At 45.9% G+C, this 19,713-nt stretch overlaps 1 protein-coding gene across 2 annotated transcripts in view; it reads left to right on the top strand.

Moving 5' to 3' along the window:
• Nucleotides 1-394: 394 nt before the first annotated feature.
• MRE11 (DNA repair and meiosis protein (Mre11)) overlaps nt 395-19,713 on the top strand; it is a 116,004-nt gene continuing 96,685 nt past the window's right edge. Inside the window, exon 1 of one of the 2 annotated variants that reach the window (XM_086523192.1) lies at nt 395-603. In XM_086523192.1, the coding sequence (XP_086379318.1) occupies nt 463-603 (141 nt within the window). In that variant the 5' untranslated portion in view covers nt 395-462. The remainder of the gene's footprint in view (nt 604-19,713) is intronic. The other variant, XM_086523193.1, reaches the window with a different exon arrangement.

Here is a 19,713-nt window from a genome sequence, read left to right as displayed (position 1 = left end):
GGAAGAGTCGACTTCTCTCTCTCTCTGAACGTCGGACAATTGCTTCTTTCCCTCCCAACTTTCCTCGCGAGCGGCAAGGCTGGGTGTGCTACTGTATTTTGAGCATGGAGGGGGTGCAAAAGAAAGCAATATTGAGCAGTGGCGATGTACTTCGCTCAAAATGGTGAAACTAGTGTAAGAAAAAGGGAAATTACCAAAATACCACTTTGATTTGTGGAAATTCCCAAAATACCTCTCAGATTTCAAAAATTCCCAAAATACCATTGTATAAAAATTCTTGGTTGATCTTTGTTGCTTAAAGATTAACGCGTTCCTGTCTAAAGATTGGTTTTCATAGGGTTAGGCCTCGTGATTTTATTACTTTTTTGCCTCTTGTTTGGTTTCTTAATTTATACACCCACTTGAAAAAAAATAAATAGCGCACTTGGCGGGACTGGCTTTCCCTCGTCACTCCCGGCCAGTATGGAGCAGAGCAGCAGCGACACGCTGCGGGTGTTGGTGGCTACGGACTGCCACCTTGGCTACATGGAGAAAGATGAGATCAGACGCCACGACTCTTTCAATGCCTTCGACGAGATTTGCTCGATTGCTGAGCAGCGCCAGGTTTCTCTCTCACACACACACACACACACACACACAGAGAGAGAGAGAGAGAGAGAGAGAGAGAGAGAGAGAGAGAGAGAGAGAGAGAGTGTCATGTCTGTGAAGCTCCTGTTCAGCAACCATGCAAAGGGTGTTTAGACTCTCAGAAACGCCTGAGAAGGTGTTGAGCCTTGCTTTGAGAAACTATTGTTAGAGTGTATCATCTCATGGCTGGACCATTGCGTATGGTCGGGTCTCTCTCAAGAGGAGGATAGCAAGTGAAGGCTGTTTTGTGGCCTAGCCCAGCTGTATCTAAGGTGGTATTTTCATATCAGGCTTTGTATGGAGTGGTATTGTACATGTGCGTTGTGGTTGGTAGAGGGGCCGAGTGAGGAACTGAATGAACAAAGCCCAATCAATGATTCATGTAGTACTGTGAGCTCTTCTCTAGAGTGGATTTCGGCTGCCCCTAGCAAAATGAGGAAATGAGAGTTGTCACAAAGCCCGAACAAAGGAGCAAGAAAATTACCTAACCCGAGGAGTAAACATGCATACCTTTTCCATGAAGAGGGCTATGACTGTATTGAAGATGCGATTCAATGGAAAGAGGGCTTGGGGTGCAAGACCAACGTGAAAGTTGCCACAAGAGCATGGAAACACGGACCAACTGTAATTGGTTGGCATTGGGAGAACACTGATACAAGCCTTAACACAAATGGAATTGATCCTCCTGAAAGAACACTTCACGCTTTAATTTTGCAAGACACAACTCCTCTTAGAGATTGCCATGTCAAAGTTGACGATGCGGAAGTGTATAATGAGGGAGAGAATACACGAGAGAGAGACAGAGTTCGTTGGAACCAACCAATTGGGCAATGAATTAGTGATTATACAATGGGGCTGAGTGTTCCGTATATACTAGCTTTGACAAATTGCCCTACCCAAAACTGTGACAAATAAGTAAAATAAATACCTAAAGCCAAAATAAATATTAGGATCACATTGGGCCATTCACTTGAGATGCTATAACTCTAATACCCTCTCTGCAACTCATAGTGGACATATGTAGGAAGACCAAGTCGATGAAGAAGCTATCATGGACATTCCACCATCTGCTGTCTGCTTGATACACCTCGCCGATTTGTTAGCATGAACCGGAGAAGAATGCCATCTTGAGTACTCACATAAAATTGAACTGTAGACCACACTACGTCTAAGAATCCCCATTCGTGAAGTGTGTCAAAGTCGCCGATGCGGAAGCGTAGAGACCAAGGGGGGAGAGAGAGAGAGAGAGAGAGAGAGAGAGAGAGAGAGAGAGAGAGAGAGAGAGAGAGAGAGTCTCTTGAACCAATCAACCTTGGCAATGAATAACTGAATGTGTATACAATGGAGGCAAGGGGTTGCTATATAAGCAACCTCAGTAAATTGCCCTACCCAAGACTTTGACAAATAAGTAAAATAAATACCTAAAAGCCAAACTAAATAATGGGATCACATTGGGCAGCTCACTTGAGATGCCAAAACTCTAACACCCTTTCTGTAGCTCATAGTGGACATCAATAGTGAGACCAAGTCGATGTAGAAGCTACCATGGACACCCCAACACCGGCCGGGATACTGGATACACCTCGGTTTTGCTACCCTCAACTTTGTACCTGAAAATAATGCCATCTTGAGCATCGGTTGCCTCTTAGAAACTTTGAATTGTAAACCACACTACGTCCAATAATCCCCATTCGTGAACTGTGAAAACACGTCCAAAATATAAAACTCCAAGATAATGAACTGTTGGAACATATGCTGTCCATAATCTGACCAACAACAATGGATTGGTGCACCCATCCGTAGTGTTTTAGATGCGTGATTGGTTCCCTGCCAGATGCGTGTGTATTGAACTCCGACCTACGGGTCCAAACACCAATAACTTGAACTCCAACACAAAGGTCCAAATTAATTATAGGGAAAACTGCTTGTCCCTCTGCCACTCACAAGCCTCTCTCTGGCTGAAGCTAGTTGTGACACCTGTCGAAAGCTGATGTCAAGGCCACTGTGGCCACCGCCAAATGTGCTATGTCGATCTTCTTTGCCAAATCTTTATTACCGTAATCTTTGTCTAGCTTGCCTTTGTCGTTGTCTATTTATGAGTTCTTGCTTTTGCCTTTGGTTCAAACTCTCGAGCTAAACAAAGCGTCGAGTCACATCATGACAACTGTGATCGTACCTCGTGGGTACCAAGGCAACTAACTGAGTACTGGTAGTGCCATCCTTGTCCAACTGACCTTTGTCGCTGCCCTCTAGCGAACTCCTCCATTTGCTTTTGATTTCACAAACTTGAGCCAAACAATTTGTCGGGTTCCTTGAGAACTGTGCCGGTGCATAGGCCGCTAACTGGATGGTGGATCCGCTATCCATAGCCACTTGTTGCTTTTGGTCGTTGTCGTCGCGGGTGCTCGAGCAAGGGGGGCCATGATGAAGTTGCAAAAAACTGGTAATTTGGTACCTTTTTGCACTCCAAAGGTGGCCGCACGAATCCCAGGCCGCAAGATCTTCAATCTCCTCACCTCTTCCAAGCCGCTTTTCCACTCCACAGCTTATGCCAAACTGCTTCAAACCCTCTGCTATCCCTCTCTTCAACTGCAAAGCCGCTCGCCTCACCGTCTCCCAAACCGCTTCACACCCCTCTTCAACTCCACCTTCTGGCTCCATATGCTCCTTTCCGCGCGACAATGCCCTGTTTTGACCTCAAAGCTGCTTGTAGGCTCTGGCGTTTTTATAAAAAAAAACGTAGCAAGAGAGAAGCTCGTCGCTGCAGAGCAGCGTTTCAAAAAACGCAAGGGGCACGAGGCCATTGGTGCCTGTCGCAAAGGGAGGCCAGGCAGCATCGCCGAGGGTGGGCTAACAGTAGCATTTCAAAACGTTGGTGACAGAGGGGGTGGGATGTGGCGCCAAAGGGGAAAATCGCCAGTTGCAGCCGGAGTTTGAAACGCACAGGAGCATAGGGGGGCTTGGCGCAGCTGTGTGCAACAACGTTTTAAAACGCAAGAGTAGAGAGTGTGTCCGGCACCGCTGCACAACGGCGTTTCAAAACGCAAGTAGCAGCGATGGGCAGCGGGACAGGGTGGGAATGAATGCCGGCGACGAGTTGTGTGCTTCTCTTCTTCGCGGGACAGCTCCTCCACGCTAAGGGCTTCGATCACCGAGCTACACCAAGCTCTGATACCATGTCAAAGTCGCCGATGCGGAAGCGTAGAGACCAAGGGGAGTGAGCAAGAGAGAGAGAGAGAGAGAGAGAGAGAGAGAGAGAGAGAGAGAGAGTCTCCTGAACCAATCAACCTTGCAATGAATAACTGAATGTGTATACATTGGAGGCAAGGGGTTGTTTATATAGCAACCTCAGTAAATTGCCTTACCCAAGACTTTGACAAATAAGTAAATTAAATACCTAAAAGCGAAACTACATAATGGGATCACGTTGGGCAATTCACTTGAGATGCCAAAACTCTAATAGTGTGAACATATCAGGTCCAAACTTTCCTAGACAATGGATTGCCGGAACACATCTTGCCCACAATCCGGCCAACAACAATGGATTGTCTGCAGCACATTCATAGTATTTTGTATACGTCTCACTTTCCTTGCCAGATGCATGTCCCTTGAACTGTGACCCATGGATTCAAACACCGATAACTTGAACTCCAACACATGGGTCCAAATCATATGTAGGGAGCACCGTTGCCCCTCTCTGCCACTCACAAGCCTCTCTCTGGCTGAAGAAAGTGGCAGCAACATCCACCGGACTAGATGTTTGGCATTGTGGCCATTGTGGTTGCCGCCATGTGTGCCATGCCGATTTCGTGAGTGGAAACACCATCTTTGCCGCCGTACTCGTCAAGATTGCCTTTGCCTTTGTTCTTTTGCGAGCTCTTGCAATTATGTAATGTGCAGCGGAAGTGAATGATGGTGTAAGCTGAGGATGAGTGAACAATGAGTGCTCAAGGTTCCTTTTACTATAGAGGAAGGGAGAGCCTTCCGCACTTAGAGAGAGAATGTGCAATGACCAAAACAAAGAGAGTGGAAAGCTGAGAGTGCAAAGTGCATGAGAGTGCTAGAGAGAGAGAGAAGAGACGACACAAGATGGGGGCTCAAACCCCCCTCTCTATTGCTAGAGAGGTATTTGCTTTAGATTGCACAAGTCTGGTACATTGGTCTAGATGCTATGATGCGGGACGAAGTATCGACGAGATGACGTTGACGGTGCCGACGACGAGGCTGTCAATGGGCTGAAATCTGAAAACGCTAGGGTCTACTGCTGTGGTTCTGCAACTGAGATAATGCTACGAGGCGGATCTGCAACTGTTGATGCATGCAAGGCTGAGAACTGCAAAAACGCTGGCTGTCTTGAGGCTGAATTCTGAAAATGCTGGCTGTTCTTGATGCTGAAAACTGAGGGCTGGCTGATCTGCTGCGCTAGGGCGACTGCAGCGAGGTTCTGTTGGCGGGTGGTAGCGGTTCAGCAAGGCTAAAGGCCGCTCGGAAAACGCTGGTCCTCTACGCCGAAAACGCTGGTCTTCTGGATCTGCAAACGTTGCTGCAAGTCATGCAAAAATGCTAGCCTGTCTGGGCCTGCTGAGGAGAAACGCCAGGGAGGTTAATCTGTTGCCGGAGCTGTTGGGCCTCTGTCTTTTGCTTCTTCTGCTGTCTACTGGCGCGCCTTGCCTCCCTTTATAGGTGAAATATGCTGGGTCGAGTAGTGCAAGATGAGTCCCCACGTTCTGGCAATACTAATAAGTGAAAAAGTCACTTATTAATAATAATGCCACTTAAGAGGTGGTTCACATGCAGTTTTGGGAACTAGGTTCATGCGGTCAAAAATGCTCATGCTGGGTTCTAATGGGTTGTGCAATTAGAGGGTGTGGAGATATATACTCTAAGTGCCTGGACATGCACGGCCCGCGTACAGGCTCACAAGGGTGCCATAACACCTTCTAGGCTACCTAAACCTTAGAAGTAGGTACAGCTTGTCCACATGCACACAAGGTTAGATGTGCACGTGACAAATTGCCTTTGGCTGTACAATCCTGAGACAAATTGAGCCTCTTCATCCTTGAGGACTTCGAGAGTCCCAAGGCAACTAACCGAGGACTGGGGTATGCACTATCCATAGCCTTGAGTTGGTTTTGGATCATTGGAGGCCACCGTGGTGTTGAGGCTTTGCGTGTAAGGTACATTGCCAAGCACTTTTGCCTAGGTGGAGACCCCCTTCTCATGGGATGATTAGTGCAAATTTTTCAAAGCTCTGATACCAATGTCAAGTAAAGCGAAATTGAAATGGAAGATCTAGGTTTTACACTTTCACAAATCTTTTACTTCTTTCCTTGTGTTAGTGATTGCTTTTAGCTTGAATGATGGTTCCTTTTACTTTCCTTGAAAAAAGAGAGAGAGAGAGAGAGAGAGAGAGAGAGAGAGAGAGAGAGAGAGAGAGAGAGAGAGAGAGAGAGAGAAGTGTCACATGACACATCCAACCCTATGTGTCCGTGGACAAGCTGCAGCATGACCAGGGTTCAATTCAGTCAAGTCAGTCTAGAATAGGAAGTGATCTGGCACTTTTGTGAGTCTGTTCGCAGACCGTGCATGTCTAGACACTTAGATTAGATGCATATCCTTTGGTTGCACACAACATGATCATCAGTATTCCCATCAGAATCCATCAGATTCCATCAGGGGAATTTTCCAGTGCATTTAGCCTATTTTACCTATTTTTGGCATTTTTCACTTATTAATTTAAGTGACTTTCCAACAAAAGTAGGTAGGGCAATTTGGGTAAGAAAATATATAAGCAAACCAAAGTTAGCACTAAATGGCAGAAGAGGCAACAGGAGCTAAGCTCAATAGGCAACTTCTCAACAAGAACTTGGTGGTCTCCCTTCCAAGCAAGGACCTTCCCCTAGCATTTTCTTCAACAGCATTCACTAGCGTTTTCAGCATCTGCAACATTGCCATCACCTTCCACAGCCTGGCGTTTTTACATCGGACACCATCGCCAAGGAACCCCTGCAGCTAGTGTTTTTGCATCCATAGCGTTTTTGCAACCTACAGTGTTAGCAGAATTTCAGCCTTGACAGACCTCAATATGCAGCGTTTTTCAGCCATGAAGAACTGGCAAGATCAGCCCCGAAAAGAGTAGCAGATTCAAGCCGTAAAGACCATCAGTTTTCAGCTTTTAAGACCCTCAGTTTTCAGCCCTAAACCTGCAGATTTTCAGAGACAAAGACCCACAGAAAACAGCCCCAAAATCAGCGTTTTTGGCTCAGTTGCAGATTTCAGCCCATAGCGTTTTTGGACAGTAGTAGAAAGATTGCAAATTTCAGCCCTTAGTTCGACTTCGTCATCCCCGTCGTCATCGTCGACATAGCCTAGACTTGCATCAGTCTCATGCATACCATTTTTACCAGATTGTGCAATCAATAGTAGACCACTCTCGCCAACGAGAGTGGGGCTTGGCGAGAGTGGGGCCTTCGGAGGAGGGTTTTACAACGTCTCTGGTGTCGTATCTCTCTTCTCTCTCTATCTCTCAGTCTCATACACTTGCACGCACAGTGTCCATTCACTTTGTTTGTGATCATAGCATTCTCTCATTAAGAACGGAAGGCTCTACCTTCCATAAGAACAAAAGGAACCTTGAGCACAGTTCAGAGCACTCAGCTTGAGCAAAGCGCAAACATTCATTCCGCTGCACCTTACATTGGTATCAGAGCTTTGGCAGTGTTCTGTATCACTCAAGGAAAGAACCACAAGAATCACAAGAATTTTTTTTTGCTTGTTGCGGTCGCATGAACCCAAGTTCGCTTGGGCGTGTCGATTCTTAATTGTGTTTTTGAAGAGTGACAGGAATCCTAGGAAAGAAGGGCTTGTCCAGCTTCCCCTTGTCTCTTTTCACTCATTAAGAGTGGACCGTGCCCTTAGTGGCCGGCCAATCGACGTGAGGTGGGAAAAAGCAACCTTGGTGTGAGCGCAAGGCCGCCAAGGGGTGCACCCGCAGAAAGGAGTAGAACTCGGGTGAAGAGAAGATCCTTCTCAAATACAGATTGCAAGCGAAAGAAGAACCTCACGAACCTCAAGACCCGCAAGAACCCAAGTTCCTCGTGAACTTAAGAACCAAGGTCCCCAAGAATCCAAGTTGCTCGTGAACTTAAGAACCCAAGACCACAAGAACCCACGACTTCAGAATGGTCATCACTCGAAGCGGAATGAATACTTCGTTTGGAGGTGATGAGCATGAGAGAGGCGAAGAAGAATTTTCCCCACCAGGAGGTTTTTCCGACCCTCCCCCTTCCCCATCTACGACAAGGATTGCACTAACTCCTATGGAGGCTTTCGACAAGAGGATGCTGGACAGGAAGTTAGAAAGCGAAGAAAGAATCGCAACCATTGAACGTAAGTACCAAGAAAGAATGTCAGTCATCGCCCGTGCGAGCGAGCAAGCCCGCTTGGAAGCCAAAGTAAGAAAAGCAGAAAGAAAGGCCGACTTGGAGCGTGAGCATGAGCAAGCGTGCTTGGCGGCCGAACAGAGCGCTCGACACATGAAGAGATGTTGCGACTCTTTTCTCAAGTGCAGGCGCACTTTGCACATAATCAGGAAAAGGAGACTCTCTTAGTCTCTTCTTCTCCAAAGCATGATACACAGGATTTGCATGATGATAGGCATGATGATTTGAATGACAATGATTTGCATGATGATTTGGATGACAATGACAAGAATGATGATTTGCATGATCAAGATGTGATTTCTCACAAGCATGATGAGTTGCATGAAGATGATGGGATTGTTCACAAGGATGATGTGTTAGTGGATGCTTTTTCTAGCGAAGCTAACCTTGTTGTAGATTCGATCAATCATGAAGAACCGATCTTGGCTTTCGAGTCGAGGTCCAAAGAAACCCCACAGGATGATTTCGATCATTCAGGAAGAACCGATCTTGGCTCTCGAGCCTAGGTCCAAAGAACCCTCACATGAAGTATTATGTGATCGCATGATTGATACGCACGCATTGTTCGAGTGTTTCATTCGTGATTGTTTCCTGTATTTTAGTCAACGTCTTTATGTGATCCCTTTTACTAGGCATCACACCCAAACCGTACTGATCTTCCACGGGTGTCTTGATGCATCAAAATTACATACCCAGGCAATCTCATCCAATTAGGAATATTCAATAGTTGACACATCACAATGCTTCACAAATGCTTACATATGCATGTTACAAGACACAACAAACAGCGTCGCTGAGCACTCCCCCGAAACAAATGGTCTGCAGTATGAAGCTACTCAACGACTACCTCATCACTCCCCCCGCAAATAACCTAAAAAGGTCTGGGCCATGAGCTCAGAGGAGTGTACAACCAAATGCTCCCCAGACCGCAGTCTGCGTCGCTTGGAGGTTAAGCATACAACCAAACGCTCCCTAGGCATCCGCCTGCGTCGTTTAGAGGTTTTCTAGCATACAACGAAACGCTCTCCATGCATCGGCCTGCGTCGTTCCAAGGTTCAAACAATACCAAAACAGTATTTTTCACTTCTCCACCCGGGAGTAAAATCACCAATCATTGAAACCAGTATTTAAAATCAGCACCAAGACAGGTTTAAAACAGATAGCATCCATTTCAAACAAATTTCAAACAATACTTTCTCAAACAATGTTCAAAAGTATCTAACTAGAAAACAACTAGAGAGGTCATTCAGGGTTTTGTTCAGACAATCGAACTTTGAGGACAACAGGCTTGCCCTTCTGCATTACGGTGATGGTTCGGTTCTGGACTTGGAGAGTTGCATCATTCTTGTCGTGCCAGGGCATGCCCAAGAGAACGTCGCAATTGCCCAACTGCATAATGTGGAAATCTGCTTTTCCATGATAATCTTGTATAGTCACTGGAAGTGCACTAATGAGCGGTACCACTTTCTGAGTTTGCCTCGTGGCTATCTCAGCTTCAATTTCTCCGTCCTCTGCATCATAATCAAAGTGCATCTGCTTCAAGAATTCTAGATGGATGAAGTTTTCCATAGCTCCGGGGTCAAAGAAAGTAAGGGCTTTCAAGCCTCTTCACCCTTGAGGACTTCGAGAGTCCCAAGGCAATTAAACGAGGACTGGGGTATGCACTATCCGTAGCCTTGAGTTGGTTTTGGATCATTGGAGGCCACCCTGGTGTTGAGGCTTTGCGTGTAAGGTACATTGCCAAGCACTTTTGCGTAGGTGGAGACCCCCTTCTCATTGGATGATTAGTGCAAATTTTGCAAAGCTCTGATACCAATGTCAGGTGTAGCGAAATTGAAATGGTGAAGATCTCGGTTTTACACTTTCACAAATCTTTTACTTCTTTCCTTGCGTTAGTGATTGCTTTTAGCTTGAATGATGGTTCCTTTTACTTTCTTGAAGGAGAGAGAGAGAGAGAGAGAGAGAGAGAGAGAGAGAGAGAGAGAGAGAGAGAGAGAGAGAGAGAGTGATTGCTTTTAGCTTGAATGATGGTTCCTTTTACTTTCTTGAGAGAGAGAGAGAGAGAGAGAGAGAGAGAGAGAGAGAGAGAGAGAGAGAGAGAGACACATGAAGGGGTCCCAACCAACCCTCTCAAGGGCCCCGCACACCGTTGCCGATGTGGTATTTGCTTTTGATTGCGTAATGGAATGTACACACATGCAATACCTCAAGTGCATGTAAAGTGTGAGCTTTGTCCTAGAATATGAGTCAAGGAGTGAAGAGAAGGAATCCCACATACAGTTGTGCAAGGTTGTAGAGCTACTTAAAGCTCATTTCATGAACGAATAAAGACAAGTTTATTTTACATTACATCTCTCTTGTTTATGATGAGTTTGTGTTGGCTTAGCAAATTCTCAAGATCGTGTTTATGAGTCCAAGTTAATTGATCTTGGAACTTAATTTGTGTAAGGTGCAACGGAGGTGAATGTTGTTCTTTCTTAGAATGAGTGATCCGATCGTGCTCAAAGTTCCTTTTACTTATGGAAGGGAGAGCCTTCCATACCCTTAATGAGAGTGCAAGTGAATAAACAGCGTGCGTGAAGATGCTGAGAGTGAGAGATAGAGAGAGAAGAGAATACGACACCATGACATTGTAAAACCCTCCTCCGAAGGCCCCACTCTCAATGGCGAGAGTGGTCTACTATTGATTGCACAAACTGGTACAAGACTCTGATGCAAACTTGAGAACTATGGTGCAAATGTGTGGGGACGACGGTGACGCCTTGAATCGCTATCTACTGCTACTGCTTATGCGGCTGATTGGAAATGCTAATTTGGCCATCTTCAAGCGTTGCTTTTGCTGACTATAAACGCCGCCTTCGCAGCCCTTGTGTCACGTGACACATCCAACCCTATGTGTCCGTGGACAAGCTACAGCATGATCATGGTTCAGTTCAGTCAAGCCAGTCTAGAATAGGAAGTGATCTGGTACTTTTGTGAGTCTGTTCGCAGACGGTGCATGTCCAGACACTTAGATTAGATGCATATCCTCTGGTTGCACACAACATGACCATCAGATTCCAGTCAGATCTCATCAGTAGCATTTTTACAGTGCATAGACCTATTTTCCCTATTTTTGACATTTTTCACTTATTATTTTTAAGTGACTTTTGTTGGAAAGTAGGTAGGGTAATTTTGCTAAGTTTGTATAAATAAAATCCTAGCGCTAGCACTTTCTGGTAGAAGAGGCAGCAGGAGCACCTTGCTCAACACTCAACTTCTCAGCAGAACACCCCCGAGTAGCCTAGCGTTTTTGCTCCACAGCGGACTGGATAGCGTTTTTGGACAAAGACTCAGATCAGCCTAGCGTTTTGCTTCTGCCTGAGCTTGGCGACCTCAGACTCTGCAGATTCCCTAGCGTTTTTGTAGCAGGACAGGAAATAGCCCTAGCGTTTTTTTTTTGCAGAACAATCTCAGCGTTTTTGGAGATCATCGGGACAGAATCAGCCATAGGACCAGCGTTTTCAGTTTTCAGCCCTTAGACACAGCAGAACAACCTCCAAACCTCGCAGATCTCACCTTCCCACAACAGCTCCTCGTCGCACGGTGGGATCCATCGAAGTTTGCAGTTTCAGCCTGGAAAACACAGATTTCAGCATCTGCGTTTTCAGCACGTCGTCGTTGTACCTTCGCCATCGACATCGTCACCGACATAGAGTCAGAATTCAGCAGATAAAGATTTGCAGATTTCAGCCCTTAGAGTTTTCAGATTTCAGCCCGTCTCGTCGTCGTCGACATCGTCGGCAAGTCCAAGCATTGTAGAGAATTGTGCAATCATAAGTAGACCACTCTCGCCATGGAGAGTGGGGCCTTCGGAGGAGGATTTTACAACGTCTCTGGTGTTGTATTCTCTTCTCTATCTCTCAGTCTCATTCACTTTCATTCCTTCCATAAGAACAAATGGAACCTTGAGCATAGTTCGGAGCACTCATCTTGAGCAAAGTTCTAACATTCACTTCCGCTGCACCTTACATTGGTATCATAGCTTTTGACAGTGTTCTGTATCACTCAAGGAAAGAACCATAAGAACCATATTTTTTTTTTGGCTTGTTGAGGTCGCACGAACCCAAGTCCTCTTGGGCGTGTCGATTCCTAATCTTGTTTTTGAAGAGTGACAGGAAACCCAAGAAAGAAGGGCTTGTCTAGCTTTCCCTTGTGCCTCTTTTCACTCATTGAGAGCGGACCGTGCACTTAGCGGCCGGCCAATCGACGGAGGTGGGAAAAAGCACCTTGGTGTGAGCGCAAGGCCGCCAAGGGGTGCGCCCGCGGAAAAGAGCAGAACTTGGGTGAAGAGAAGATCCTCTCTAACACAGATTGCAAGCAAAAAAAGAACCTCAAGAACTCAAGACCCTCAAGAACCCAAGAACTCAAGACCCTCAAGAACCCAAGAACCCAAGACCCACAAGGACCCAAGTTCCTCGTGAACTTAAGAACCCAAGATCATAGTGTATGGTTATCACTCGAAGCGGAATGAATACTTTGCTTGGAGGTGATGAGCATGAGAGAGGCGACGAAGAAATTTCCCCACCAGGAGGTTTTTCCGACCCTCCCCCCTCCGCATCTACGCCACGAGTTGTACCAAATTCTATGGAGGCGATGGTCAAGTCGATGTTGGAGATGATGGCACAACAACAAGAAACGACTCGCGTTGCGATGGCACTACTAGAAAGAAAAGCAGAACAACAAGAAGCTACTCGCATTGCTTTGGAACGCGAGCGCGATGCACGAAAGGAAAGAAAAGCAGAAAGAAAGGAGGAAGCCGAAGCAAGACGAGCGGCCTTGGAGGCCGATCGTGAGGTTCAGAGGGACCTCCGCACTCAAGAATTGGTTCGACAGGTTCTCGCTTCGAAGTCCGAGCCAACCAAAGATGTTGGTAGTTCCTCAAGTGGCGCAAGCCAAGATTCGGACTCCAACAACCTAGTCACAGAGAAGATCCAGTTCAGTAAGTATGATGGTAAGATGGATGCTACGGTTATTCATTCTTGGTTGCATCAATTTAATGCTTATTTTGCGACAACTAAGAAGAGAGGAAATAGCAAGGTTTTGACAGCAGTTATGTACCTTGCCGGTGATGCCATCAATTGGTACCACGCATGGCAAGAGGCACAGTTAGTCGTGCACCTAGAGGAAGCCGACGAATTCATGCCCCTTTCCTTTAATTGGACTGATTTCCAAGCCAAGCTCAAGGCCGGTTTATGCCACCTCAGTACCTCGCACGATTGAAGGACGATTGGTACGCTCTCAAGCAAAATGGTATGCCAGTTATGTCTTTCTCTAATCGTCTTTTGCAGCTAGGTACCCAATTACGCAAGTCGGATGATGAGCGCAAAGAGGCATTCCTTTACGGATTGGACGAGTATATCAAGTATGATGTCGAGGTGCTCGATCCAATCGATCTCAACAAGGCGGTAGCGATTGCTCTCGCACAGGAGATGAAGCACAACAAGGGAAAGCCCAAGGAAAACAAGACTTCCACAAGTACCTCTCAGAACCCTCAGAACGGTAAGAATGGTAAGAACAGTAACTCTTCTAACCAATCTTCCAATAGTCTCTCAGAAAAGAACTCTCAAAATGAACCCAGGGTAAGGCTAACACAATTGCTAAACCTAAGCTCACTCCAGATGAAAAGGTAGCACAAGGAATTTTAGGAGGATACATGTCGTCGGAAGATCAAAGCACTTATTCTAAGGAAGGTCGTTGTTTTCATTGTCACATTAAGGGTCACATAAAAAGAACATGTCCTAAGCTTGACTCTAATGAATCTAAAGAATCCACAGAACCCACTTCCTTTGTCAATGCAATCAATGACAACACGAGTGTGTCCCAAGTTTCTCGTGACCCTCCCATTGATGAGTCTCTCATTAAATGTTATAGTCATATGACGGGGCAACGTTTTGTCATATTGTTTGACCCAGGTAGTATGCATGACGTGATCAGTCCCTCTCTTGTTGAGAGAGCCCACCTAGAGGTTAGTCAGAAATCGCCTTTTGAGGTTTCTGACTTCGCTCCCGGTATGGACTCTCTCATCACGAAAGAGTGCCTTGATGTGTTGTTTACAGTTCAACAAGCTGCTTTCCGTAGAAAATTTTTAGTCTCTCCTCTATCAGGATGTGATATGATTTTGGGCATTCGATGGTTTTGTGAGCATAACCCTCTCATTGATTGGGTTGAAAATACGTTCACTTTCAATGCCAAAAGTAACTCTCCCATTGTCATTTGTGGAGAGCAAGTTGTTCATTCTCCATCTCTCATTTCTAATATGCAAGCGAAGATTGAACGGATTCAGGAGAAGGAGACTCTCTCGGTCTCGTCTCCTCCAAAGCATGGTACACATGATTTGCATGATGATAAGCATGATGATTTGAATGATAATGATGAGCACGATGATTTGGATGGCAATGACAAGCATGTTGATTTGCATGATCAAGATGTGATTTCTCACAAGCATGATGATTTGCATGAAGAAGATGTGATTGTTCACAAGATTGATGAGTTAGTGGCTACTTTTTCTAGCGACGCTAACCTCATTGTAGATTCGATCAATCACGAAGAACTTGGCTCTCGAGCCTAGGTCCAAAGAACATTTAGAGGAAGTACTATGTGTTCGAATGATTCGTCAGCACGCATTGTTCGAGTGTCTCATTCGTGATTGTTTCTGTATTTTAGTCAGCGTCTTTATGTGATCCCTTTTCCTAGGCATGACATATTATACGTTGAGCACGTTTCACTCATGAATGAGTACGGATGTATGCGGATTTTTCATGAAAAGCTGAAAAGTATGCATTCAAGGAAGTCACATTCCATGTCTCTTGCTTGGCACGACACAGTTGTAGAAAGAGCACATGACAACATGAGCACCAAGCATGGGCATTTCCGTTGTGAATTGCCGCAGTTGATTGCTTTAGAGTAGAAGAGAAAGATTCGATTTCATTGTTTGCGTGTGTGTGGTGAACGGGTTAGCTCTCTGTCTCTTTGTTCATCTACATTGCATGCACAGTCTTTGAGAAAGACAAAATTTTTTCCACTCACTTTACATGGAATGGGTATGTTCATGTTTTTGTGTTGGAAGTGGTTTCAGGAATTTTCAGTCGTGGAGATTCTTGAAGACGGAAGAAGCACGACTCTAGACGAAGTTGAAGCATCGAAGGAGCCACATGAGACTTTGTGTCGCTTTCGGCGCGGCCCAAAGAAGCAAGCGTTGCAGACCTTTATGAAGTTTAAGTATCGCATGACCCACGCATCGGAGTGGGCTGACGAAGAGTCCTTTCCAAGATTCATCCAGACGCTGTTGGCGATCTCCCTCGACGCCATACAGCTCGGTATTATTACCTCACTTTGAAAAGGAGGGGATATCACGTGACACATCCAACCCTAATGTGTTCGTGGACAAGCTACAACATGATCAGAGTCAGTTCAATCAAGTCAGTCTTAAATAGGAAGTGATCTGACACTTTTATGAGTCTATTTGCAGACCGTGCATATCCAGACACTTAGATTAGATGCATATCCTCTGGTTGCACACAACATGACCATCAGATTCCAATCAGATCCCATCAGTAGCATTTTTACAGTGCATAGATCTATTTTCCCTATTTTTGACATTTTTCACCTATTATTTTTAAGTGACTTTTGTTGGAAAGTAGGTAGGGCAATTTGCTAAGTTTGTATAAATAAAAACCTAGCGCCAGCACTTTCTGGCAGAAGAGGCAGCATGAGCACCTTGCTCAACAGGCAACTTCTCAGCAGGACACCCCCGAGTAGCCTAGCGTTATTGCTTCATAGCGGACTGGCTAGCGGTTTTGGACAAAGACTCGGATCAGCCTAGCGTTTTGCTTCTGCATCAGCTTAGCGACTTCAGACTTTGCAGATTCCGTAGCGTTTTTGCAGCAGGACAAGAAACAGCCCTAGCGTTTTAGGTTTGCAGAACAATCTTAGCGTTTTTGCAGATCATCGCGACAGAATTAGCCATAGGACCAGCGTTTTCAGTTTTCAGCCCTTAGATAGAGTAGAACAACCCCCAAACCTCGCAGATCTCACCTTCCCGCAGCAGTTCCTCGTCGCACGGTGGGATCCATCGAAGTTTGCAAGCCCGATTTCAGCATCTGCGTTTTCAGCGCGTCGTCGTCGTACCATCGCTATCGACATCGTCACCGACATAGAGTCAGAATTCAACAGATAAAGATTTGCAGATTTCAGCCCTTAGAGTTTTCAGATTTCAGCCCGTTTTGTCGTCGTCCTCATCGTCGTCGATATTGTCGGCAAGTCCAAGCATTGTAGAGAATTGTGCAATCATAAGTAGATCGCTCTCGCCATAGAGAGTGGGGCCTTCGGAGGGTTTTACAACGTCTCTGATGTCGTATTCTCTTCTCTATCTCTCAGTCTCATGCACTTCCATTCACTGTGTCCATTCACTTTGTTTGTGTCCATTGCACTATCTCACTAAAGGAACGGAAGGCTCTCCCTTCCATAAGAACAAAAGAAACCTTAAGCACAATTCGGAGCACTCATCTTGAGCAAAGTTCTAATATTTATTCCGCTGCATCTTACACCTTGAAAAAACACTGATTCTGTCGTTGAAAACGCTAGCTTGCTGGCATTGAAAAACGCTGGTACTGACGATGTCCAAGGCCTGAGAAAACGCTGTGTGCAGATGGCTAAAATCTCTGAAATTGCTGTCCAAAAAACACTGAGTGGGCTGCTGTTAAAAACGTTGGCTGAGGCTGTAATCGTTGATGCAAACAATGCTATTGGAAGCACCAAATGCAGGCTGCAATCTCTTGTGGAAACGTTGCTGAAATCGCCCAAGGGCAGGGCTGAAAACGCTGATGTAGCTTGGGAAAAACGCCAACCTAGGGGGGGGGGGGGGGGGGGGATCTTGCCTGAGAGAGAGAGGGAACCTGTTGCACTTGTGCTTGTGTTCTCCTTGCTCTTCTGCCAAATGATGCTAGCCCTTGTTTTCTTATATATTACCTTGCTGAAAACCTTTGCCCCATTGAGCCTATCAAGAATATACTCAATGCGAGGCATCGGCTTGACGGTCATCTTGTTCAAAGCCCTGTAATCAACACACAAACGAGACGAACCATTCTTCTTGCGAACAAACAAAATAGGAGCAGCAAAAGGACTTACACTAGGACGTATGAATCTTCTGGCCACCAACTCCGTGACTCTTCCTCCTGTGTCGTGTTCAAACGGTAGGGAGCCTTACTCACAAGCTGTGTCCCCTCCACAAGCTCGATGCGATGGTCCTCTTGCCGCTCGGGCGGGAGACGGGGTGGAAGATCATCCTGCAAAAAGAGATGCTTAAACCTGGTAAACAAATCTGAATACTTGTTTGGAGTCTGAATGCTCTGGGAAACTGGAGCAGCATAGATGAATGCCGCTTGTGCTCCTCGTCGTAATTCACGCTTTACCTGCACATGAGAAATGAGAGGCAAAGAATGCAGACCTTCCTCGTCACGAATGATGATGGGGGAGTCAGTCTTGGCATTTAATGTGAGAGTGTTGGCCTCTCAATCAATGAGAGGGTTATGCTCACGAAACCATCTAATGCCCAAAAGCATATCACATCCTGAAAGAGGAGACACGAGAAATTTTCTACGGAAAGCAGCTTGTTGAACTGTAAACAACACATCAAGGCACTCTTTCGTGATGAGAGTCCATACCGGGAGCGAAGCCAGAAACCTCGAGAGGAGATTTCTGACTAACCTCTAGGTGGGCTCTCTCAACAAGAGAGGCACTAATCACATCATGCATACTGCATAGATCAAACAATATGATAAAACGCTGACCCTTCACATGCCCATAACACTTCATGAGAAACTCATCAATGTGGGTGTCAGAGACATGAGAAGATTCAGCTTGGTTCATTAGGGTGCTTGTGATTGTTGTGGGTGCCTTTGGTTCTTTAGGTGGTGCTGTCTTAGGACAAGCCTTCTTAATGTGACCCTTGACGTGACATCGATAACATCTATCTTCCTTAGCATAAATCACTTGTTCTTCAGCCGTTATGTACCCTCCTATAATTCCTTGTGTAGCTTTTTCATCCGAGGTTAGCTTAGGTTTTGTAGGTGCTTTAGCTTTACCCTTAGATTCATTTTGAGAGTTCTTTTCCAAAGAATTAGAGGAAGATGGGCTAGAAGAGTTACCATTCTTACCATTCTTACTGTTCTTACCATTCTGCGGGTTCTGAGAAGTCTGAGAGGTTGCTTGAGACGTCTTGTTCTCCTTAGGCTTTCCCTTATTGTGCTTCATCTCCTGTGCGAGAGCAATCGCTACCGCCTTGTTGAGATCGATTGGATCAAGTACCTCCACATCAAACTTGAGATACTCGTCCAATCTATTAAGGATGGCCTCCTTGTGCTCCGCATCCGATTTGCGGAACTGAGTGCCGAGCTGCAAAACACTATTAGAGAAAGACATCACTGGCATACCATTATGCTTGAGAGCGTGCCAATTGTCCTGCAATCGTGTGAGGTACTGAGGTGGCATAAACCGCACCTTGAGCTCCCACGTGTGCTCTCTCTCTTTTAGTTTAGTTGTTATTGAAGTGCTAAAAGTCTGTGCAGCAACATTGAATAGACGAAACAAGCCTCGACAGACAGTGTTCCCGTGTCTGTGACGGTAGCCCCAAGATATACCAATCACACTGGACCGTGAAGGTTATCAGCTTGAGAAGAGACACCTACTGAGAGATATCCAAAGACTGCAAGTTGTAATCTGCTAGGGTTTTTGTGGCAAGCATTTAAGTATAACCCACACTACTAGAAGCTGCACTCCGAAGGAAGATGTGAGAAAGCATGTAACTTCGGGCTATTTGTTTTCTTCTTGAAAGCTTGCCAAGTCCTTGGAGTGTGTGTTGTAGCTATAGACATCCACCACAGAGTTACCGGGGAACGCCTCCTAGCCCCCGTTCCGCCGTTCCGGGGGGCAGTTCCCTTCCCGAACGTTCCGAAACGTCCTGGAACGTCTGACGTTCCAGGTGGCCAGTGCAAACCGGAATGGCCGTTCCGGAACGTTCTGGAACGCCTCCGAAATGTTCCGAAATGCCCCTGGAACGGCCAACGGCTACAAACAAATTTGGCAAAAATTGGAAAAATTGAAGTAAATGTTTGGGCTTCTTTTTAAAGTGTGCAAGGCCTCAAGGACTCATAAAATGCACCCCCCTCCCCCTTTCTCTCCACAAGCTAATCCTCAAGGGTCAAGCTCTCTCCCTCTCACACTCTCAAGATCTCTCCCTCTCAAGACTCACTCTCTCAAGGCTCAAGGCTTCAAGCCTTCAAGCTCTCTTCCTCTCCCTCCCACTCTCTCAAATCTCTCCCTCTCCCTCTCACTCTCTCGAGTCTCTCCCTCTCACTCTCTCAAGCTCTCTCTCTCTCTCTCTCATCTTCATCTAGTCATAGCAAGGTTGAATGGTCTTCAAAACGAGTTTTTTGTGAGTATTAGAGTCAAAGCACTCTAATACTCCTTGTATTTAAACACAAGGAGCTAAAAAATGCACTATTTGGGTGTTTTTTAACCTCCTGTTCCGCGTCGTTCCCGTTCCGGACCCCTAGCCGTTCCCCCGTTCCGCGGGGATCCCGTCGCCGTTCCCGTTCCGCGTTCC

This window comes from Adiantum capillus-veneris, chromosome 11, assembly GCF_014529385.1.
Source record: "Adiantum capillus-veneris isolate H3 chromosome 11, ASM1452938v2, whole genome shotgun sequence".
In the NCBI taxonomy this organism is placed as follows: domain Eukaryota; kingdom Viridiplantae; phylum Streptophyta; class Polypodiopsida; order Polypodiales; family Pteridaceae; genus Adiantum; species Adiantum capillus-veneris.
The sequence above is the reverse complement of the archived record's forward strand: the minus strand, read 5'-3'. Positions and strand labels throughout refer to the sequence as shown.